Source organism: Dermacentor albipictus, chromosome 10 (genome assembly GCF_038994185.2).
Source record: "Dermacentor albipictus isolate Rhodes 1998 colony chromosome 10, USDA_Dalb.pri_finalv2, whole genome shotgun sequence".
Classification (NCBI taxonomy): Eukaryota; Metazoa; Arthropoda; class Arachnida; order Ixodida; family Ixodidae; genus Dermacentor; species Dermacentor albipictus.
Window position 1 is genome coordinate 100,091,556 of NC_091830.1, and position 24,804 is coordinate 100,116,359.

The 24,804-nt window shown below is 43.7% G+C and overlaps 1 protein-coding gene and 1 long non-coding RNA gene across 3 annotated transcripts in view; one reads left to right on the top strand and one right to left on the bottom strand.

Annotated features, from left to right (window-relative positions):
- Nucleotides 1–24,804, top strand: part of nau (myogenic-determination protein nautilus) — a 125,351-nt gene that overhangs the window by 11,377 nt on the left and 89,170 nt on the right. For both annotated transcript variants that reach the window (XR_011509022.1, XM_065439791.1), the window contains exon 2: nucleotides 24,225–24,521. Coding sequence is in view for 1 of the 2 variants with exons in the window: in XM_065439791.1 (XP_065295863.1) it covers nucleotides 24,225–24,521 (297 nt within the window). In the remaining variant the exon portion in view is untranslated. The remainder of the gene's footprint in view (nucleotides 1–24,224; nucleotides 24,522–24,804) is intronic.
- On the bottom strand, nucleotides 570–13,169 carry LOC135908025 (uncharacterized). The gene is made up of 3 exons (XR_010566171.2): nucleotides 13,076–13,169; nucleotides 5,093–5,151; nucleotides 570–817 (listed from the first exon to the last, which is right to left on the bottom strand). It is a non-coding gene; the product is annotated as an uncharacterized lncRNA (long non-coding RNA).

A 24,804-nucleotide genomic window follows, 5' to 3' on the forward strand; every position in this document is an offset into this window, starting at 1 on the left:
TATTTTCTTTAGTTTATGCAAGATAGCGTGAATGTATGGGATGACTGCTAGATTCCTACGAACAGTATCATATAGGTGTAACTAAAGAAAATAGGCCAAAGGACTGCAGTCTTGGTCATTTCTTCCGCGCCCCGCAAGCTATCTAAGTTATGTGCCAAAACCAGCCCTGTCAGCAGGCAATCAAAATCATGCAACATTGTGCAGAGAAAGGGTTTCTTCAAATGCTCAAGAGGAATAGTGTATAGCATACCTCTTTCCTGCGGGCAGCGTTACATGGGACAAATGGGAAGTTCCCTAAACTTGAGACTACAGGAACATAATCAGAAAGTACAAAAAGGGAAAGAAGGTTTCCTTGGAATCCATTGCACCCAATGCAAATGTCATTGACTGTTTGAAAAAACAGAAATAATAGCAAGCAGTGTGAAAGAAAACACTACTCATCATTGAGGCAGTGGCTATTGCAGAATGCAACTGCGTTAGCAAGCCATCCCTATAGCAATGACTGTTAAAGAATTCGAATATCTGGGGTCTGTATGCAAGAAGCCGCCTTAGGCCTTGGTGCGCTCGTTTATTTGTGATGGCCATGTTGACTTGCACGATTGTAACAGATTATGATCAAGTGTGCAAGAGTACATATACATACCTTTTTGTAATGAACACCGGTTGGAAGTTTACGTCTGTCCTTGTCGCCTTTTTAGTGTCCCGTGTCCACTCTTGCGCAAGTCCTCTCCGCATAGACACTAGAAATTGGCTGACTAGAGGAAGGATTGGTTGAGACTTGGAATGACTGGCTGCTTGCAGAGGCTTTCGGCTTTGCCTGAAAAGAAAGATACACCAATCAATTAAGGCTGTTCAATTATTTACTATCATCATCACTATTGTTTTTCAGATAAACAATGATTTCGTATTCACAACTGTCACTGCTCCATTGCTCCATTAAACAACCTTGGAGATATTACTGTTTCCCAAAACTATGAAGTACTCTTGAAACAAGCGCAAACCATGCATGTTGTTTACTTCTGACCCAGAACAAGCAAGCCAAAGATATTGTCCAGCTGACAGGTCGGTAGAATAGCAACAATAGCAACAATACAAAAAAACCATGCTTGCACCACAACTGTGTCACAACAGCTGTCAGCCCCTTTCGGTTACGGTTTGTGTCACTGAGGAAGTATCAATGTGTAATATTCTTTTTACTCAAGCAGTGAAAATTGAAAGTTACGGTCGTGAATGCATCAACATGCCCTTCCCATCTTCATAAAAAGTTATAGTATTGCACTGTGTTCACCGAAAAATTTGCCCTTTTTGTAAAGAAGCCTGCAATTATGCCTGGACCCGATACATGGCTCTGGCAGGCAGTACTGTTTATTCTGTCCGTTTCTTGACTTGCAATCCCATAACAAAACAAATAATGCAACATATTTTTCCAGATTGCATTGCTTCATGTGAATGTGCTTAATTTGGGAAATTTCCGAAATGAATCAAGCCTCTCCTAAAAAATTTTAAAGTAGAGTAATTCATTAACATGCCTAAACATGAGCACTTCCTGTGGATTTTGAGAGCCAATGAGGACAGAGCTATTTGCTCAAATTTCTACGACTCATGGCAACAGGATGGCCGAATTCTGTGCTGTTAGTAAATGCAAAGAAAAAAAACTTTGGTCAATTTATGCAATGTTTCTTTCCAAAATTTTTCTTCTTTATACCGTAGTGGGGATACTCTGTGGGAATTAGTTGGAATTAATGCTATTGGCCTGCAGTCTGGTACAAAATATTTTTAAAGCCGCAGCGACAACACTATTTCCTTCAGATCTATCCAAAATGCAGATTCGGTAAAATCCAGGGAAAATGCTTCTAACTAAACAGGTAATTCTATATTGTTTTTTGCAGAGACACCTTTTTTTTTTCTTGGAAAACTAAGGTTAATCTTATTGTCGCCAGGCTGGGGCAGCAAAATAAATTTTTAAATCAAAATTAACAGTGATCGCCAGGCATGTCCAGTTGAATTTATCTGAACATGCCCTACTGTCTGCAGTACACATGTTGCCACATTAAAGGCCTGCAAGAAGGCACCAGTTATATTTTCTAGGGCAAGAAGGCAATGAAGTATGTTACTTAAGGCAATTAGTCACAGGAGTCCTGGATCAGTAGAAGAAAATTTAAAGACTATAAATTGTTTAGAAGACTTAAGTCACATAAAGGTACCACCATTGCACTGTGCTAAAACTAACCTAAGAGACTGAAACCTGACATGATAAAAATGGAGCTTGAGAATGAAGGCTTGCTCAACAAGCAACAGATATGCATGAAATGCAAAAAATGCAAATATGCAAAAAATGATATGCATGATAAATTTTAAAAAACGCGCTGATGAGGACGGTAAAGAACTAGGCACCATGACGAAATTTGTAAATATGCAAGCATAGGATGGAGTCAGTTGGCGCAAGCCATATATATTTACAGATTACTAGGAAAGGCCTTCGTCCCGCAGTGGACATAATGTATGTGAGAGCACTGTGCCCCTTCAATTACGCAGTCCCAGACTGTCCGCAAATCACCGGCGGCTTCTGGTCTGGCTTGCATTGACAGAAGGGCACATCACAGTCATGTGATCCCGCTGCCTGGGACTGTCCAAGGTTTTTTTTTTTTTTAAGCACCGTGATTGGAAGTCGCTCTCCTGGCTGCTGTTGTCTCCTATTAGCTACTTAAATTATGGGGTTTTACGTGCCGAATCCACTTTCTGATTACGAGGCAAGCTGTAGTAGAGGGCTCCGGAAATTTCGACCACCTGGGGTTCGTTAACGTGCACCTAGATCTAAGTACATGGGTGTTTTCATATTTTGCCCCCACTGATATGCGGCCACCGTAGACGGGATTCAATCCCACGACCTCGTGCTTTTAGCTTCTTGTAGATAGCGCCCTACCCAGCAAATTCAGTAGCGTGGTCATCAAAATGGTGCAGTCTCAGAGGCCATGTCGCCGACACAACCATAAAGCTTGCATAATGGAATCGCAGCCTGAGCACATTGAACATGTTAACAAAGCTCAGTTTACATCGTGCTCTCGCTCTTCGGGCCCCTTAACCGCTGTATTTAAGCCAGCTCATTCATTTCCTGTAAAATTTAAGCGTCATTGCCACACAAAAATAAGCAAAAACACGGTTGTGCCACATCACTGTTCACCCACAAAGCACAGGCCGATATCCTCAAAGCTCGTGAAGCTGTCTACTAAAGGCCTGACGTGTGTCTAGGACAGAGCGCGTCTACACTGTCTACTAATCCTGCACATCCAAAAGCAAAATTTCGAATTTGGGTAACAGAAGGAATCAGCACACATGTGAACAGCAATCGGTGAAGCTCTGACTATACAGGTTGTCCCACGTAACTTGAGCCAAACAATAAAAGTATGCAAATGTGACGTAGCTCGACAGAACCAAGGTAACATTGTTTGCTGTCACTTGGAGATACATAGATATTTTTTCATTCCACCACAATAAATATTTTATTTTCGTTAATTAATCAACTTTTCAAATATTATAATTAGATTAGAAGTGTCCATGAGAAAATTGTAGAGCAACATGAAAAGCTCCCCATACAGCTTTCTGTTGTTCGAGACATGCTGCGTAGAAGTGTTTTTTCGAGAAAGAAGCTTGCGAATACACGCAAAGTGCTGCGAATGGACAGTCACGCAACAATTTAGTGTGTATTTGCAGGCTTCTTTCGCGCTAGGAAAAACCCTTTTATGTAGCATGTATTAATCGTAATATTTGAGAAGTTGATTAATTACAGAATACTAATGATTTAATCTGGCAAAATGAAAAAAAAAATGAGTATCTCGAAGCGAGGGCAAACAACATTACCTTGGTTCTGTCCAGTTACGTGGCATTTGCATATTTTCAATATTTGGCTCAAGTTACGTGAAACACCCTGTATGCCACGCCAGCTACCAGCATTAAATATCTACATGCAATATGATATGTTTCCTTGTCCACCAGTTTCACTCATCTGAACAGCGAAATCTACCTGTTTACTATGCATATAGCAATGAGCATGACAGATTTCACGAAACACATCAAGAAAAGCAAGCATTTGCGCCTGATCACTGTGCATTGCCTTAAAAAAACACAAGGACTAAGGTTGCAGCAATTAGACCACTCATGAAAACCTCGCATTATGGCACACAAAGCATCGATTTAACGGAAGCGATAGCTGAGTGCATGATATTTTCTGTCTGGAACGCGCAAAGTACACATAAATACACAGCCTCTTTTAAAACATGGCGTCAAGCCCGCATGCATCTTTTTAAGACAGCTGCCGTCTGGTAGCTACTTGCATATGTCTGAACAAATATCTGCTGACAGCTCTGAGAGTCTGCAGAGTCTGTGACTTCTGGTAAAACGAATGCGATACTGGCTGCCCTCGGACTGGTGGATGGGGCTTCCGAAGCTGATTGAGAAAATCGAATGCGGGGCAGCAGTGCTAAGCAGTCCAGGACTGTCAAGGACTGATAATCGAAGAGGCCCACTAATGCTTTGTGTTCCTATCCTATGTAATCTCTTCATACTGATCAGCTCACGCTGCATAGCAAAGAAGTGTTGTTAGTGCTCTGAAGACAAGCCTCTTGCCCAAACATTGGCTATAGAGACGACCATCGTTCGACAACTGTTGATCTGTTCATAGAAGTGAGAATTCCGCGACAAACTTTTCAATGAAGTAAGCAATATGATGATGAACTTGTTTCACAACACTTCATAAGTACACCTGACCTTTGACTCACTTTTGCATGTAAGTAAATATGAAATTGTCGCTGTGAACAGTTGTTCCCGACTGCTGTACACTTGTGATAAAAAATTAACCGTATTTTAAAGTTTGTATAATTAGCCAGGAGAGCCGCACTTGCTGGATGGCTCATCATTTAATTTGGAAAAAAATTCAGCAGTGAGCAGCAATTGCATCACTAATGACCTTGAACATCTTTTATAATTAATTATTTGTAAACACCTGTTGTCGAACAGCCCACCTACTGAAGTTTTCAACACATTGTACACAATTATAGCACATACTACACGAAATAAGATCTGTAATAGACCTTACCAAATACAATATTAGTGTGGCGGCAGGTCAAATGGCTCCTTGCAATGCTTGCGTCCTTCCTGGGAGAACAAAAAACGACATTAGGCTTACACTGACAGCACCAAACCACATAATTTAAGTTGCAAACAAGTGCCCCAGAACATAGGAAGTTCTAATTAGATACGGTCAACCTGCTTAACCATGTCACAGACATTGAATGACAGAATGTACTTTTATGGAGCCTCAACTCCATGAAATACATGCTAATAGAAACATGCTAGTACACAGAATCAAATTGGATGCATGAAAATTCTCAGCAAACTTTTATTTCCTAGCAACCACAAGTTGCTCTTTGTGAAGTGCAACAAGTGAGTGTCTAACCTACACTAAGAAGGTGGAAAATTCGGGATCCTTTCTGGTGAATAACTAACCATATCTCTACCGGTACCCAGCAATACAAAGGTGAATTGTAAGTATTATATTGATTAAAGAAACAGTTCAGTGCTACTAAGCAAGTACAATAAATAAATTATTTCAAGTTCATCTTCATGTCAGGCTAACCAAGTTAATTTTCTTTAGATCACATGAGAGAATGGTTCGAAAAATATATTGGAATCTGTCAACAATGTTGAAGCAATTTTATGACGGCCTGCAGATAGTAGTTGTTGAAATAAGACCTGGGGCAGGGGGAGATAAGACAAAGAAGTGTGATAAAACAAAATGGGGCCTGTGCTGTGCAGCTACTAAATGCAGTTTTATTAAATTATGATGTGCAAAACAGCAGATGTAAGAGATGCGAGACCCTCAGGTGGTATTTTGCAATGTTGTTATGGGAAATTGTTTCAAGGAGCATGACTCCTTAAGCCTTCGAGAGTAAATGACGTAAATATACCGCACCGCGAAGTACAAAAATGGTCGATGCCGTATATTTACGGTGCTGTCTGTAGGCTTAAAAAGCGCGACAATTTCCTAACCTTTTCTTTTCTGTCATGTGCTGCCATTATGTGGAAATACAGGGAATTTCTTTTGCACGCCTCGCTCTCTCAGTTTTCGTTGCATGGTTTGTTTTAGCGCTAGTTTGCTCCTGCGCGTCTATGTACTACCGCTAGTGCATTGGTGTGCGCACGGGCGGGTGGCAGTTTGGGTTTTGTTTTCGCAGGCCGTTTCAGCTTCTTGCGCTTGCAAAACTGATGGCTATCTCATTACTAATCGCTCAAAAGGCTACTGCTTGTTTCTCGCTCAGTTAGTCCTCGCAGGGGTGCGCATAGGAAGGATGCTGCCGTGCATGCGCTTCTGTTGCTCCTTTTCTTTTTTTTTTTTGAAACTCGCGAAAACTAATTGCATCTGGTTGGCGATAAGATGAAGATTAGTGAAAGTTTGTCACACGTTTTGCTTTTTTGATGGGCACACAACCGCACAGTTTTCTTGAGTGCGTGCACCTACACAGTTCGATTGCGCTATGGATGTACTATCATAAGCAATATGAAAGGGAACACAGGAACGCATGGCAAACAGCCTTGAAACAGACTCGGAGCGATACACAGATGGCGCTGTGAAAAACGAAGGGGGAAAGGAGAGCGCTCTTCCACTAACTGGTGGCACTCCCACCACACTGGCATTTCTACAAAGGAGCAGCTTACGTCATGGATCGTCCGACAGCCAATAAGACGGTGATCGTCGCCAGTGACTTACACCGATTCACTTTCTTTTCTTTCATTCTCTTTTTTTTGTTCGTGCAACCACTTGATAGTACCCCGAGAAAAAGTTTGCCCTGTATTGCAAACCAATTCTTCATTTGAATCGACGCACTCGGCTGTCAGGGGCACCTCGAGCAGCGGCGACGCTCGTACCAATGACGACAGAGGAATAGAATAAAGAAAAATTAAAAAAAAAGAACATTGACAAACTGTCTCTCGTGCGACTGTTGCATGAAGTTCATTCAGAAAAAATTCACGTCGCTCACTGCAGTGGCCCACGCAGAGCAGTCAACTCTGAATTTGTAGCCTCAAGATGCCTCGAGTGCCTCTTAAAGAGCGGGAAGATATAATAGAAATGTCTAAAAGAGGTTATACGCAGCGCAATATTGCTCTTGTGACAAGCCGCCCATTGAAAACAGTCAACCGGATTATCCAGGCTTACCGAGACGAAGGGCGCATAAACGATGCACCGCACTGCACACGACCTCGATCAACAACGAACGACCAAGACCTTTGCATCGTGGTGCCGTCAGCGACAAGCCATTTCAAAGTGCAAAAGACGTTCGAGGTGCTCTTGGCTTGAACAACTTGAGCGACAGCACGGTACGACGAAGGCTTAGAGAAGCAGGACTGCAAAGTCGCATCGCCACACAGAAACCTCTGCTCACCGCAGCTAACAAAGCGGCTCACCTGAGGTTCGCTACTCAACACCGCAGCTGGAGTGAGAGTAGGTAGAAGTATGTAGTTTTCTCTGATGAGTTCACGTTCTCGAGCCGCTGGGACCAACGAAAGAGAGTGTGGTGTACCGCAAACACACACTTTAGCCCGCAGAATATCCAGGAGGTGGCCGCCAGTGGACACGTGTCTGTGAACGTCTGGGGGGCGATTTCCCACGCAGGCCTAGGCCCACTGGTGAGAATTGATGGGAGGTTCACCAGTGCTGCGTATTGCACTCTGTTCGAGCACCAGATGATCCCCTATGTGTTGAACAGGCTGCACCCGGATAAGTGTTATTTTTTCCAGCAGGACTTGTCTCCCGTTCACACATCGAAAGACGTGGCTCGCCTTTTGGAAGAGCGAGGGGTAATGCAACTTCAGTGGTGTGCGAAGGGTGCCGACATGAACATTATAGAGCACGTTTGGGGCCGTATGAAAGTGAACCTTTCGAAGAGCTCACTAGAACTGGCGAACTCCGACCAACTATGGGAAGCAATAGAACATGAATGGAAGCCCGCCTTCAGCGTGATACCGCATTCATCGAGGCTGTCTACGCGTCTTTGCCTCAAAGAATGGAGGCCGTCGTTAAGTTGACGGTGGCATGACGCATTATTAGGCCACCAACGAACAAAGCAAAGGACGAGGATAAGCTGCGATAACGCTATTGCCTTATTTCATTTGCTTCAATATCTTTTTAATATTCAGCAAGCGCAATAAACTTATTTTGAACTCACCCTTAAAGACAATTTTTTCCTGGTTTAGAAGATTTACCATAAATCAATATCGAAGTCCGGAACAGTGCTATCTTTTGTAATGATTCGACGCAAAAGGTTACTAGTGACGCAATATCGAACAGTGTTATGACTGTCTGCTGGCGATGTGAAATTCCGCACTTTGCAGACGCATGGCGGGAGTGCGAACAGTTGTTAGAACAGCGTCCCCCTTTCCACTTTGTTTCTGATGGTGGCCGCTGCGTATCACCCATATAGCTGGGTCTGAGGGTGTTTTCTACGCGTTCCTGTGTTCCCTTAGATATTGCTCATAATAGTATGTATTAGTGTAAGAGCAGGAACATTTGAGTCTTGCAAAGTATTCTCGTGTGCACATTTTCAAAGCCTTGAACTATAACAATGTAACAAATTTTTTACTCTTATAGGTTTATTTCCTTTTTTATTATTGTTATTCATGAATAAAGAGTACATATAGTATACCAATGCAAAATAATTTTTTTCTGGCTTTACGAACACCCTAGAAAAATTACGGTAAATTTTTTTCGAAATAAGTCCCTAAGAATTGGAATCTGCAATAAAAAAAATCGACCCTGGGCGGTCAAATATGGCGGAAAAGATCGACCCTCAAAGAGTTAATTATATTCATGTAATCTTTAGAAACGAATGGCATAAAGGACATACTTGTTGACAGTTTCATAGCGAGTCATGAACACGATGCACGCGGGAGTTAAGCATCTTTAAAAAATGCTCTAGAAACTTGCAAAAAGCAAGTTTCTATAACCTCTCACAACACCGAGCTGCACCTACAAGTGTTGTAACATTTCCTTGCAACCTTGTGCATTTCCTTGTTTGTGTGTGTGTGTGCGCGCGCACACACACACACACACACACAAACAAATATTAGGCCTATTTGTCCTGCCTAGTTGCAGCTGCAGGACAGCGGGATGTTGTAAACAACCACACAGTTGAACTGCTGCATGTGCCTCTTGCTACACTTTGCGTCAAGGCCTGGTCCGATTCACCTTTTTGAACCCAGATTTTGAGACTATGGCTGACCCCCTGAATGTGATCTAACAGTGGTCACACCACTGTAGGCCAATGTTAGACCTAGGTATAGAAGTTCTCCTCGACTTGTTGAGGATGCTATTTCGTGCTTCTGTGACAGAGCTTCACAGCCGAACAGTGCGCTGACGCGAAAGGCAGAATTCCCTCCTTAAAAGACGGGGCATAAATGCAGTGCACATGACACTCACCAAAGAAAACAATGAGGTCAAGAAATGGAAGATCACTGTCTAACGGTAGTTTTCCAGTAGAACACGTTGTGGGGCTACTTGGTGAAGGGCTTTCAGAAGATGAAGCGCCAACAGAGACAACACAGTAAGAAAGAACAAAGACAGGACAAGGTGCTACTTGCAACTGTTTATTTAGGTCAAAAGCAGCTGAATATATAGCCATGGGGAGAAGGGGAAGAAAAAAACAGAAGCATTGCTTGTGTGAAGGTGCACGCGTGAGAATACAGAAGATGAAGGGAATCATAAGATTAGCCAAAATTTAAAACTTATCTAAAAACATGCATTCATTTGTGTAAATATTCAGACACAGGCATGCTGACACAGGCATCCCCTCTATTCTTAATCTGGTCGGCCTCCAACAGTTCACGTGCCACAGTGTATTTGCTTTTAAGCACGATCGTTGTATCCTGAAATCCTGAAGCCTTGCTTCACATACTTGCTTATTCTCATTCCTGCAGGCCTTGCAATGAAGTGGCAAGTTTGAGCCATAACTATTTTTCAGCGAAAGCTTGTGCTCCCACAGGTGTTCGCTGATACATCAGCCAGTTTGTCCGATATACTCTTTCCCACACTTCCACGGTATACGACCGCTTCTTCACACTTCACAAAAGGATTTGTATGTTTAATAGAACACTCTACTGTTAGAGTCATGAGATCCAATCAGGCGGCACGAAGTAGCAAGCTTTCGGGGCGCAGCAAAAACTACAGGAATTTCATATTTAGCGGCGACGTGTTTAAGATTACGTGCCACTTCGTGAGAATATGGTATCGTCACTGGATACGGCAGAAATTCCTTGCGGGCACGAGGTCGGTATACCGACCCTGCAATTAATTGTTGCAGTATAAGTCTATGCACTCCAAGACTGTTAAACGTGCGATTGCCACTATGTGCCTTGAATTTACCCTTAAAGAATTATGCTGTCATAAGGCACACAAAACCTTTGACGAACACATTTTGAAGGTGAAGAAAGCTGCTTTCCTTGTTTGGTTTTGAGCAACGTTTCAGAGGCGTTGTTGAAAAAAGGTGCAAAAAAGAAAGAAACTGAAGCAGTGAAGAAGGTCAAACATTGGAAAAGAAAGCTAAACCAGTGGTGATACCGTATTCTCACAAAGCAGCGCATAATCTTACATGTCATTGTTAAATACAAAATCCTGTGGTTTCTTCCAACCCCAAAAACTCGCTACTTTGTGCCGTCTGATTGGATATGATGACTAAGAAAGTAGAGTGTTCTAGTAAACACACAAACCCTTTTGTGAAGTACGGAGAAGGGGTCGTATACTGCATACCGCTGAAGTGTGGGAAGGAGTAAACCGGACAAACTGGCCAATGTATTAATGAACGCCTGCAGGAGCACAAGCTTTCACTCAAAAATTGTTATGGCTCAAACTTGCTGCTTCATTGCAAGGCATGTGAGAATGAGAATAAGCAAGTACGTGAAGCAAGGTTTCCCGATACAACAATCATGTTTAAAAGCAATGACACTGTGGCACGTGAACTTTTGGAGGCCAACCAGGCTAAGAAAAGCGGGGACACCTGTGTCGACACCCCGTCTCCGACTATTTACAGAAATGAACGCATGTTTTTCGATAAATTTTTGATTTTGGTTAATCTTATGATTCCCTTCATATACATCTTCCACATTTTTGCACATGCGCATTCACATAATCAGTGCTTCTTTTTTTTTCTTCCCCCTCTCCCCATGGCTATATATTCAGTGCTTTTGACCTCAATAAACAGTTGCAAGTAGCACCATGTCCTGTCTTTGTTCTTTCTGACTGTGCTGTCTCTGTTGGCACTTCATCTATTGAAATGTAGTTTTCCCCCTTCCATGAGCTCATCTAGCACTGTAGAGAAGACAGAAAACAAATCACTCAACCCATTTAGTAGCTTTACTTCACGTCATATAGGCTAGAAAGTTTTCAATGAAGCAGAATACCTTTACTACGCTGGTCCTTACAGCAGCTAGTGTTTTACGACTAGCTGACAGTGTTCTCAGCAGTGAAAAGTCGCAATTAAAGTGGTTAAAGTGTAGGTTGTCTCCTACAAAGTGCCATGCATGTTCAAGTAAGCAAAACTACTACTGAAAGGCAAGCTCCACTATCTGGGCCTGAAGATTTTCTGTGGTGAGCATCGAGCTGGAGCTATTCCCTGCACTCAAAGGTGTTTTTAACTTTTCTATTGGTGCACTTGAACACTGAAGCATGTTGTTGCTACAGGAACACCAGAGAGCACATTTAACACTTGGTACCACCCCGACGTGGAGGGGAGCTTCCATAGCCAAGTACAATGTTTGCTTTTAACAGTGCGTTCGCACTGCCTTTTAGCATGCATTGCCAAGAAGCATTTAATGGAGTTGAACGTAGCTGACGTCTCAGGTCAGAAAACTTCGAGAAAGCCAAGGCCTATGACTGTTAAGCAATCTGTACACAAAGGCAACCATCAATTCAAGCAAATTGCTCAGAAAGTTGAAACTACCTTTTTATTTTCAGTGCCAAGCAATCTGGGCACGTACAAAATGTTAACCGAACCAGGGCAACACGTGAAGTTTACATCAAAAAGTATGTGCTGGAGTTCATAGGTACTACGCTTGGTGCTGTTTACAATATCCCACTGTCCTGCAGCCGCAATTATGTAGGACAAACCGGCCGACGACTCAAGGATTATCTTACAAAACATGCACAGACCCTTGACACAACATGGGGGAGCAACATAGCTATTGATGCTGCTTTGTGCAGTTGTACACCAAATTTTTAGCAGTGAAGTATCTTCATGACACATTTTCATAGCAGACATAACTTTCAGAATAGCTCCCACTATGCTAGCGTGCCATCACTTAACCTGCTTGGCAAATTGAAGTATTCAGATCAACCTGCCGAACGTTCTGAATTGGGCTGCTTGGTGCATGTTTAGAAGGGAACCGAACAGGGCTACAGACAGGACAAAGGGAATATGTTGCTGTGTACAACGCTGTCACTTCATACTGGCAGTAACACTGTTCGTTCCCTTTTAAATATTCATATCTTTTGGTCCCTGACCACGCAACGCAGCTGCGAGCTCAGGCTATAATTTTACATTGTTACATTGCCTTCCAATGTTGCACTTAATTACATCATCGCATACTCACCTGTTATAGTTAGCTCAACACTAGCTCACAGTGAGCTTATTCGTGGCTAATCTTAGTTACCATGGAGCCCATGCATGACAGTGCTAACGATCAGTGTGCACTGTTGTTGCATACTCATTAAGCCAACACTAGACAAACAGTTATTTTATTCGTGCATGTTTTATCTCTTGCCTCAAATCTTGAACTCTGGCACTATAAGTGTTTTTTAAGCACCACTCATATGTGCAACCAAGTCAGGTACGAAACAATATCCCTTTCAAGTCGACGTGCTAATACTGAACCAATTGGTTGCCACAGGAAAACAAATAATCAATTATCCTTTGAATGCATCTGCAAAAATTACTCTACTTGCATAGGCCCCGTCATTCCACCAACATTTGCAGTCACTGCCTATTAAGACTGCATATGCAAGACAGATATACAATAGAATGGCACAGCTTACCAGAACAAAGAGCACCACTAGACAGACTGCTGTGGCACACTTTTTCAGGCCTGCTGGCTGAGAAACTGAGCACAAACCGGCACACAGACATCCTTCACTGGTGCAATAGCTGCAATTGAAGCAAATATTATCAGGTATTTTCAGACCGGTCGTCCACAGTAAAGCAAAAACATTTTCATATACAAATACTCTTGCACATAAGCTTGTCACCGAATTACCGATTGCTGTGGTATTGTTTGGTGTCTTCAATTGTATCGTTCAACTCATTTAAAAAAAGACTTCATGAAGCACCTTCTATTCGGCAAAACAGCAGACATTTTGCTCTACATAACTCCCAACATGTATTTTAGAATAATTATTGTATTCATGCCTATATGCTGAAAATTAGTCTACGCAACTAGAGACAGTCAGTATTAGAACCAGCCTTTAACATCAGTGTTGACACATCTTTTGATTTTTTTATACCAGTTTGGAACATTTGTAATTTTGGATGTCCATTACACACTTTTGGGCACCGCTATTCTGTGTCAAGGTTACGTTAAAAATTACTTAGCACATGCACTTGCTTTACAATTACGGCCGCAGATGGGCAAAACTTACGTGGCAATCCACTCCCAGATTACGTTAAATGCTGACGTATTGCGTCAGAACGTTGATAGTCAGCCTGGTAGCTGTCTGAAGTAAAAACAAAACAAAAACTCGCGAAACATCTGATGCCGATTACCAGCTAGCAAAATAATCAATTTCTTCTCCAGCGACCCTTAATGGGTATCCACGCGGACACTTTCAAGTGCGATCGCGCACGATTGCTCGGGCTCGATCCCAAGGTGTTCCAAGGCACCGTGTTACACCAGTGTTACGTAACACTGCAGATCGCACGAGGTTACGGCAGCAAGCACGCTACACCGTCCATTCATTGTGATGTAGGGGCATCGCATGCAACATGCTCTATGAGGTCTTCATACACAAGCAGACTTTCAATTCCAGAAGCAGTCTTTCAATTAGGCATATGAACACAGCGATTATGCACGCCAAGCACACTGCGTCCTAAGCTTAAGGAAAAATAGAATTTCGCTGTGATGCAATGCGTCGCCGAATACGGCTAACATAGTGTTACACGCGCCGTGAGAGATTGCTAAGGGGAACAGTAACTTCACTTTATTTTGGAATGCCAAGAACACATCACAACACATTGCAAAACTGGAATGCCAACGTCAGTAAACCAGCTGCCACATACAGCCGATAACGAACTGCTACAGACGACATCCTCGCTGATGTTGCTTACGCGCCTCAATGTACTCTATATGCAATCAACACAACAAACGCTACACCATTTATCACAGTCTCGCAATGCCGCGGCTTTATCAATCCTCATGGCCAAGCGGGAATGTCGTTACAGGGCATTGACAGGACATGCTCACAACACAGTTGAGCCCGTCACCGGCCATCGCGGTGCATTTCGCACGCGCGACGTGCACCACCAACAAAAAAGGACACCTAAATCACTTACTTACGTAACAGTCCATCGTCGATTCCTTCTTATTCTCTCAGTGAAATCCCAAACGCAACAGGTATACCACCACCGCACACCGCCATTGCCAGCCGCTGTCCACTCTGTACTGTTGAGGCGGAGAAATGCAACCCGTCGTGTAGAAGCGATGGGGGGTGGTAAGCAGCGCCACCGCTGAAACCTCTTCCGTTTGTGCGTGCGTACTACGATTTGCCTATGAATAATGTTCAAGCAGCGTTACCTATGGTGATATTATGTAACTGCTGGTAAACGTGGGCGGTGTCTTTTCTTTATATTCGTTGCGTGTTGATTTTTCGCTCTTAACATGCTCAGTTGCCCTCCACATGAAATTACGGACGGTTCTCCGTATTTCAAAAAACAGAGCTCACGTCCGTTTTTTTACGTAGAATTCCGCCGTTTTTCATGAAACTGAACGGTCTACGTAATTTTTACGGCAGGTTTGACCGTAAAATTACGGAAATTTTTTACAGTGTGGTCACTTGAAAAAAAACTAACATTACGATTTCTATCTATTGGGATACATGACTTGACTAGGGATCAGCGCGATATAGGGGACAATAACGCACACACTACCCAGTTTTCTTATGAAATCAGCTTCTAAAATTTCCCCGCTGAGCTGTGAGCTGTCTCGATAAAACTTTCGTATGTTCAAAGAGGGGCACGCAGCCGCAGTCCCGGCACCGGATGCCCAAGTGGCCTTGGACAGTGTTATGGACGTTGTTATAGTGCTCTCTTCTACAGTGCAAAGTTTTTTTAAGGACATTGCATTGTGTTGGAAATGAAGAATAATCCTAATAACAGTTGGTATTTGCTGCCGCTGCTTCCAGATTCCCGTTTTATAAAATAGAGCAACTATTCCTGCGGGAACACTTCTAAAGTGATAGCTTTGTTTGACTATTTCCCACACTGTTGCGAATGTTTCTGGCATGGCCAACTTCGGGATACACAAGGTGTCGCTTTGTATGTGCCCGTCATGTATGTATGTATGTATGTATGTATGTATGTATGTATGTATGTATGTATGTATGTATGTATGTATGTATGTATGTATGTATGTATGTATGTATGTATGTATGTATGTATGTATGTATGTATGTATGTATGTATGTATGTATGTATGTATGTATCAAAGAAATAAACAAAAATGTCTGATGGTGAGCATCGAACACTGGTCCTCCAGGGAACACGCCAGGTAATCTTGGACAATGGCGCATGCCTGAAAGAATTAAACACCATTAAGAATTTCAGACGTGCAATTCAGCGGTTCAGACCCATATCGCGTTATGTTCGTCACATACCAACAATTATGAAAAGTGAACTAGCGTCTCTTCTAGATGACAATGAAGAAAAAAACATTACGCTATGCGCTCACGCCTGAAATGCGCAGCGCGCTTTTCATCGCACTGTGGCGCTGGGGCGTTTCTACAAGGTCAAGCGCGTCGTTTGTTGTAATTCAACGTGTTTTAATGCTGAGTAAAGCTACCGCCATTTCTGCAGGGTCTACCACGGTGGCTCAGGGACGCGTTCATTACTGAAATCTGCACCGCATCTTTTATCAAACCAAATATATCAACGAGTGGTTAGTTTTGCAGGGAATTTTAATCCGAAGCGCTCTTCTCTGACTGAAGCCACTTCTATCTGGCCGTTTTCATGACCCTATACCGATGATAGCGCAGTCTAAAAAAAAACAGCAGTAATAAGAAACAGCGGTTTGGATAGTGAGCATACATGATGTCTTCCCGCATTATATTAGGAGCTTCATGCCTGAAAACAAAAGTCTTTAGAATTGCATAATTGAGCATGACATCCTTGACGCTCTCCACAAAGGGATTTACATCAAATCCAGGCACCGCATGCTATAGATTTCAGGTCGCACTTGGAATACAGTGAGCGTGCGCGCGAACGCGGTTACACTCTGGACGTCTTTCAGGACGCTCTATATACCAACGTTGTGCTACCGAGCTTGTGCCATGCATATGTGCCCATCTATGTATACGTTACGAAAAGTCAAGGCGTCAAGCCGAACACTGGTTTCACTTGTGTATCACGCGTTCTTCTTCAATCAAGGCTATCCAGCGGAATGACCGTGAACTGTTCCACGTTTACCCTTCCTCCCGACGAAAAACATGATCGGCTAGGACATTAATACTGGCGCAACTTGCTGACACGTACAATGTAGGTAGTCGTACCCAGCGGTACCAAGCATCTCCCAATGTCCTAAAGCACTGCAGACACTCTGCGCAGTGCTTTGAACGGTCCTTGCATTACCACAGAGAGTTTCCCTGGCTTTGATGCCACGTTGTTTCGTAGAAAATAAAGTCGCCAACGTGACGTTCTCTTGGTTCTCTTTGTCCTATAGGCCGTTATTATGGCGAAAGCCCGAAGTGCCCCATGGGTCGAAAAATCTGTTGTCTGGTGGTGCCGAATAATTGACCTTCCGGTGTTACCGCACCAAAACCGATGGTGCGACCCACGGTCATTGATGGGACTGGAACCCACGAGTTTTGGTGGGAGTCGGAACCACGACCTTGGGTTTTAATTCGTGTAAGGTAATTAAGGCGCTTGAACACCCTACCTTTGGTGGGACAAAAATTCATTGGCACCAAAATTGTTGGTGCTACCATCGGTAGGGGTCGAGCCTACGACCTTCGGTGTGATTTAGGTGACGGTAATTAAGATACAGTTAAGATATACGTAATTAACACATTAGAACCCAAGAACTTTGGTGACAGTCACACCCACGACCTTTGGTGTCAATTAAGGCGAAGTTAATTAAGATAGAGTTAAGGCACTCGAACATTGGACATTTGTCGTTTATTAAGGCACTCAAACCCACAACCTTCGGTGGGAGTCGAACTGTCGACCTTGGTGGTACCAAAACTCAATAGTACCAAAATTGATGGTGCTATTGATGGTGCCCACAACCATTGCTTAGAGTCGAACAAACAATGTTTGGTGTTAAAGAGAAGTGAATTAGGACACATTTAATTAAGATATACATAACTAGGGAACCTAAATCCAAGACCATTAGTGGTAATTGAGCCCACGACCTTTGATGCAGTAATTCAGTCGCAGTTAATTAAGATCGAGTCAGTTAAGGAACTTGAAACCAAGAGCTTTCGTGGGACCAAAACTCGATCGCACCAAAATTGATGGTGCTACCATTGGTAGGAGTCGAAGCCACTCATTCCGTCTTAATAAGACGAAGGTAATAAAGGGACAGATAATTAAGATATAGATAGTTAATTCATTAGAACACACAACCTTTGGTGATAACTAAGATTAAGGTAATTAGGATACAGTTAAATAAGGCACTTGAACCCGATACCCACTGTGTTTAAGACACCATGGGTATCGTTAAGACACTCAAACCCACAACCTGGGGTGAGGTTAAGATAAAGTTAATTAAGGAACTTGAACCCACGACCTTTCGTCGGACCAACATTAAATGGCACCAAATTGATGGTCGAATGCGCCGCCATTGGTGCGAGTCGAACACACGAGCTTTCGTGGGTAGAAACAAGTTATAGAAGGCATCAGCGCATTCTTATGAGAATGTCAACTAGTTTACTGAACGTCTCGTGGGCGCGCAGGCTTTCGTCTTCATCCTCTGTAGCACATGCTGAAGTTACTGTGAACTTTTATTTGATGGTGTGTGAAGGAATTACGAGCTGCAGCCTTTCTTGTTTCTTCAACATTGTAGGGCTCGCTGTGTTCCCTAAATAAGAAAACCTGGTGAATATCTTGTTACTGCATGTTGGGTCCCGTTCACTTCTACAACAACGTCTGAAAGGTGTTCAATTATGATTTGTGAGGTTTTTCCCTAATTTTGCTTTGAGTCGATTCACTGTAATCTGATATGCGTTGATTTAATTGCATTTAGGATGCTCAGATGATGTGAAGAGCTGATGAATGTTGTCGTGTTTAAAGAACTGTTTGAACTTGCCTGCGGGGATTCCTGTGCCACGGTCAGAAATAATTCATCGGGCTTTGTCTAGAATCCCATGTCGGAAGGCGTGCGGGAGAAACTTTCTTAATTCCCTTCCCGCTAAGAGACGTGTTACCATTTTCGATCGCGCGTTCGCAATGAGAACAGTCATTTAGGTGGTCTTGATTCTCTTGTAAGGAAATAAGTTGAGCACAAGCAATAGGGCTTCAAGAAAACGCGTCTACTTCGATGTTATCGCTGTGTATCTTCTCTGGAAGGTTGACATCGTATTTATACCGCTTTAGCAGCCACTTAAGCAGGAGCCCCTGCGACTTTTTCATGTAAATGAGCCGTTGTAAGGCAGCGGGGTATGTCATGACAGTAGAAGACTTTCTATGCACGTAGCAATACCAATTTTCCACAAAATCGATTAGGGTAAAGCCTTCAAGCTATGTTGTATTGGGTAATTCTGTTCGTTTCGGAAATTTCCGTGGATGGTAAGCAAGGGGTGTTCCTTTCTTCGTCAACTGGTTATTTGTTGAAACAGCTCTGATACCTGCCTTTGAGGCATGTCAGTAAAAATGTCATGGCTTGTCCTCGTTGGATATTTTCTGTATTATCGCTTTCTTTAGACATTTTATTTCAATAAAAACCTGCACATCAAAGATACCACTCCTTCAGAGTTATTGCTCAGCAGTTTTGTAAGAGGATAAACAAAATTGCATAAATAGGGAATGTACTGCCGCTAGACCCTCATGGCCCCTAGAAAATGTTGCAGGTCTTTCTGAAATGTCGGTTTTCAAAACCGAAAGACTGCTTCAGCGTTCATCGTATTGAGTGTCACTGTGCTTTGAGAAACTGTGTCCTAGCTAGTCAATAAAACTCTGAGAAAAATGACGTTTTTCATTCAGCCTAATATTCTGCAACATAAGGTGTTCGGACAAAGCTTGTGAGTCAGCTATATGCACCGAAAATATGCTCGAAAACAGTGACTGTCAGCGAACTACTTGTCAAAATTCTGCAAATCTTAGTTTGGAACTACTGATTTTACCGATATTTCAAATGCGAGAGAGGAGTTCGTTAAACCAAAAAACACACCTAACCCATCCTATGACCGTTAGTTGCGAGAAAAGCCGGTTTAGAAAACGCTTCTTGGTGCATTTTAACATTTAAATATTGTGATGTGCTACCTAAAGTTCAAATGTACAGTGGCGCCTTAAACTTATCAAGCGCATCATCTTGTGCATGAGCTATCCAGATAGTGTAACGGCGTTACGTTTGAGGCAGCCGATGTACAAATGAGTTCGGCCGACATCTTTGTATGCCCCCAGGATGAGAGGCGCAGCGTAAGGTGAGAAAGATGGTCGTACTATACCATGTTTGTGAAGACAGCCGCCTTGTCATGTACTCCCCGCTTTGTCGAACTGGGAATATCGGTATGGTGGTCGCTCAATGGGAACGTTCTTGGTCAGTGTAATACGGTGTTGTTTATTTGCAATGCACCCAAAGTGCATTTGGCATTCGGAAAAAATATCATAGTTCCGAAGAATATCCTCTAATGCTGTTTCCAGAGACTCCTCGATAAGCCTTAAGTCAACACTCTGCAATGAAGGAGCACCAACGTGGAAACGTTCCCTTGAAACAAACCTATGGTCTTGAGTTTCAAAGGGAGATCAAAAAGCAGGCCAAGTAAAGGTTGTTCTGTGCCTTGGAGCACGTATGCTTGGACTTTCTTGTATAACTTTTGTATGCAAATTTCCATTTGCATGCGACGCGATATTCTTGTTTATCAAGTGTAACAGTGATGCAATAATTATTAGCTATTCGGAGTTTGAAAGCCTTGAACACTCTCGTTGATTGTAGCTCCTGTACACAAAATCGCGCTCAAAGTGTTACCATTCACTACGGCATCAGAATGATCAAGAATAAACTTTGGGAGCCCATTCTCGTTTCCCTGGTCCACAGCAGGGCTGGAAACTCTTTCACAGTGAGGGCCGTTAAGATTTCCAATAAGTTCAGCTGTGGCAAGTGCGGCACTCACCGGGGGCAATCCGTAGCTGTCATGACGCGTCTGGTCACTTTGTAACACAATCATGCTGTGCAGTGGCCCGCCTTCCTGACCGATGAAAGTCGGCGTGTTGCAGAATATAAGGACATTGCCACAAGATGCATTTCCATATCCGGAAGCAGATCCTTATTCAAGCCTGAAACGATTAGCGCTTGCTTAAGGTCAGCGAGGTGGCCCAGTTGTTCTTCCTTTTAGTAACCCAACATGATAGGTAGACTGCTCTTCAATCAACAATATATGAGCCGACAGAGTGGTTCCCTGACGGGCGTAGCAAAGCCTACGACAGCGCTTTCTTTGATACTCCCCCAAAATGTGTTAAAGTTATAAATCAGGGTCAAATGTAAGCGGAACGCCTCACCTTCCACGCGCTCACTGAAATAGTTTAACTTATCTTGCTCCCGCCTGCCTACGGCTGTCGTCCTTCCGTCAAAGCAGAGCCATTAGTCCACAGAGATATCTGCTGCTCCTGCTACTATGGCATGTTGATCACCGTTCGGAGCGCGCTCATGATGCTCTTCAGATAGATCCCGTCGACGTAATATGATGAAAAGACCATGGAGTTAATACAAACAATGAGTTGTTACCTCAACACGTGGGTCACACTGCTATATTTCTGCATCCCACCCAATTCCACTTTGTTATTCAGAGCCATCCTGCTGCGGTTACTCACTACTGAATATTCCACGTAAAACAATGAAGCACGCAAAGAGAAAGCACAAGAAACAATATCACGGAGAAGCTCTACTATAGATGCTTAAGCACACGTAAGCATTGTGTCATTGGCTCATCTCCAAGCATGTGACACGACGTATGTTGTTTACCGTGAGTGACGAAGAATTAGACGGTTCATTAAATTTACGCTTTATTGGCCTTGTTATCTGTTTTCGCTTTTGATCCGACCAGCATAAGCCATTTCAACAATTATCCGTCGTTATCAATCTTATTGGACTCAAGCCAACCCTAAGTACTCTGATCAACCTTTTTCGCTCGTTGTCAATGTTTTCCGACCCGCTTCAACTTTTATTGGCACTTATCGGTCGTTATCAAACTTAACGAAATCGACGAAATCGCTCTGACCATTATTAACCTGAACAAGACATGATCCGGCCCTTATCAAACATTGTCCGTCGTAATCCAACTTGTCGGACTCGATCTGCTTTCTATAAAACGTTATCGGACGTAATCATCATTACAGGACTCCACTCCACTCTTATCAACTTCTATCGGTAGTTAACAATCTTATCGGAATCGTCGCCACTTTAATTAACGTTATGAGACATGATCCGACCCTTATCGGCCCTTAGCAACCTTATCGGACTTGATCCGGCCCTTATAAACCCTTATCGGTCCTTATGAACGTTATCAGAATTTGTCCGACCATTATAAGCCCTTATCGCTCTTAAGCACCTTGTCAATCCCCGTCGAACCATGATCAACCGCGAGCAGGCCTAATGACCCCTCATCACTCCTTTCAACTCATTAACTGATTATCTCAGTGTTGGGCAACGACAGAGACAACGCATGCATACATTTCAGATATATTCGTTGTCTGGAAACGTGGGTGTTAACCCGTCGGGAAAGCCACCCGGCTTCTGAGTATGACACATCAGCGGCGGTTTGCCTCGGTGAGCTGACATAGCAATGCTTACGCATTAAAAAATAGTTTTATAACCATTACAGACGATTCAGTCATAACGCGAAAATGAACCGTGAAAAGTGAAACAAGCAGTTGCAACTTTGTTGCACATTCACAAATACAAATTTGACGTGACGACTTCGACGTGTTGGTACATATCTCAAAGGCGGCAGCGCAAAAAAGAAATTCACCGACATAGACAGCACAGCGCTCCCCCTTGTCCTGTCTCCATCCGCATCTTCTTTTTTTGCGCTGCCGCCTTTTCAAATACAAGTTCTGAAGTGTGCACAGTCTTTCTTATTTTTGAAGCATCGCTGAAAACAATGACAGCTATAGCAAGCGCGCGAGGCCTGCGCACTCTTAATAGCTTCTCGGACGCTACCGGACATGATAGGTACTTGTCCGACGAGACGGTGGATGCTATGTGGAAAAACTGCGTCATTTGTTCTCCGGAGGAATCGCGCACCTGCCCACACAGACGTTCAGAAATGAGCAGATGCGCGAAAATGGCGTAAGCCATCGCGCCACCACCCAGCTGTGATGGTTGTCGGATGCGGCCTTCCGAAAAGCGCCGCAAATGGACTGACATGTACATGTACATGCTTATTTTCTTCTTGTTGCTGTTGTGATAAAAATGAACAGAGGAGTTGTCGCGGTTTGGTGGCGACGACTACTGCATTTTGCGTGAGTGATAATATTGGCAAAAAAAAAAAACATCACCGGCCAAGCACTAAGTACAGATGGTTACCCAGCGAAGCTGAAACGTGCGGCCCCGGTGTTTATTACTGGGTTAATCTCGACGGTTCATTAAACGACGGCTTGGTACGCTGCTGGATCTTCGGAACGCCATTGCTGCTTGCGCGCGGCTGCACGGGAGTGTTTTGGTGTCCGGACTCCAACATCTGCACGGCGTAGACAAACTCAATCCTGGTTCTGCTGGCGGCGTTGCTGGTCGACAGCTGCGTGCTCCTCAGGAGTGCGTATGACACGTGACCTACCCATTTCGGAGCCGGAGAGAAACTGCTGCGCGAGCGCTCGGCTGCACCGGTGAGAAACGACGTCAGTACTCCCACAGCCGATGGCGCGGCTCTCTTTCTCTATTTATTTTTTGTCGCGCAGGCGCATGGGGTTGCGCAGGAGGAGTTTTCGGCGTACATGCAACGGTCGGATATAATACGCTAGCGCCATATAGCTTGGCTGTAAAGATAAAGTTAATATGGATCCTCGTGTGAGTTATTGCTTCAAACATAAAATAAGGAAATGTTTCAAACAACAAGACTGAAGCTCCCTCTCAAGAAGCTTTCATTTGCAGCGAAATCCGTGCAGGTCCAGGTAGGCATATTTGCTACCCTTATATGTGTCCAAGCTGCTGGGCGTATTTTGCTGCAGAGCTCAGTAACAAAACAAAGGATACCAAATTATCCTGGTTCGAACGAATATACGACATCAAGAGCACAATTCCTTTAATAAACCAAATGCCTATTAAACAACCACTAGGTAAGCTGGAAACGGAAAAGTATGACCCCGAGATAGCTGCAAACGTACCATATTTAGTACCATTTAGCTGTCCAGGCTGCGAGGCATTTTTTGTGCAGATTAACTCTTTGATAAAACAGATGATGCCTCAATATCTCAATGACGATAGAAATACATCATCAAGATCGAAATGATATTTGCGTAAGGTACGCACACTCGACAAGTTTTCGGCGGAGCCCGATATAAAACATTCTCGCGTTAAAAAATAATACAAGAGATTTCGTACATGAAATGAAGGTTATGGTGATGAATGTTGCTAGAACTGTGCCCTTGCAGGCGCGAGTCTTGTGAGAATAATTTGTGCGTGCCTTTACTTTATATGCTCCTGACCGTTACGGAGTCATTAATGAACAGCTTGCGCTGGAGTACCTTATCGGCAAAACGTTCTCATTTCGTGTCGTTTCTGAATGCCGTAGTCCAAAAGTACCCCCTTTCAACTCTGATGCGCAGGTAAGCGACGGGCGCAACCCGGAGCCCCGACAACCCAGCCCGGCCGAAGAGCAGCCGGGTCAGCCATCGTCCACCGAGCAGCACGTTCTCGCACCGTGCGGAGCCGCGGGCAGCGGTGCTCCAGGTCTGCGACGGTGCCTAGCCTGGGCTTGCCGAGCCTGCAAGCGGCACACGCTGGCCGTCGATCGACGGAGGGCGGCGACACTGCGGGAGCGGAGGCGTTTGCGCCGCGTCAACGAAGCCTTCGAGGCGCTCAAGAGGAGGACCTGCGCGAATCCCGGGCAAAGGCTGCCGAAGGTGCGCTTCCCTTTTGCATGTGCAAATATCAAGCAACTGCTGCTTGTTCGACGATTGATCAGTCCACGCCTTGTGGAGATGTGCGATAGGGAGGACAAGGGGAGCAAGGGCTGCTAGTAAGCCACACCAAGACAAATATGGGAGCACACTAGCTACTAAGTTGCTAGAGTTCTCCCTTATGTGTCTCAGTGCATTACTAGCCTTACTAGCTGTTCGTACTACCTTACTCGTAGGCCTTATGGCCTTCCTACATGTCCTTGTTTTCCAGCACGTCCCCGTAGCT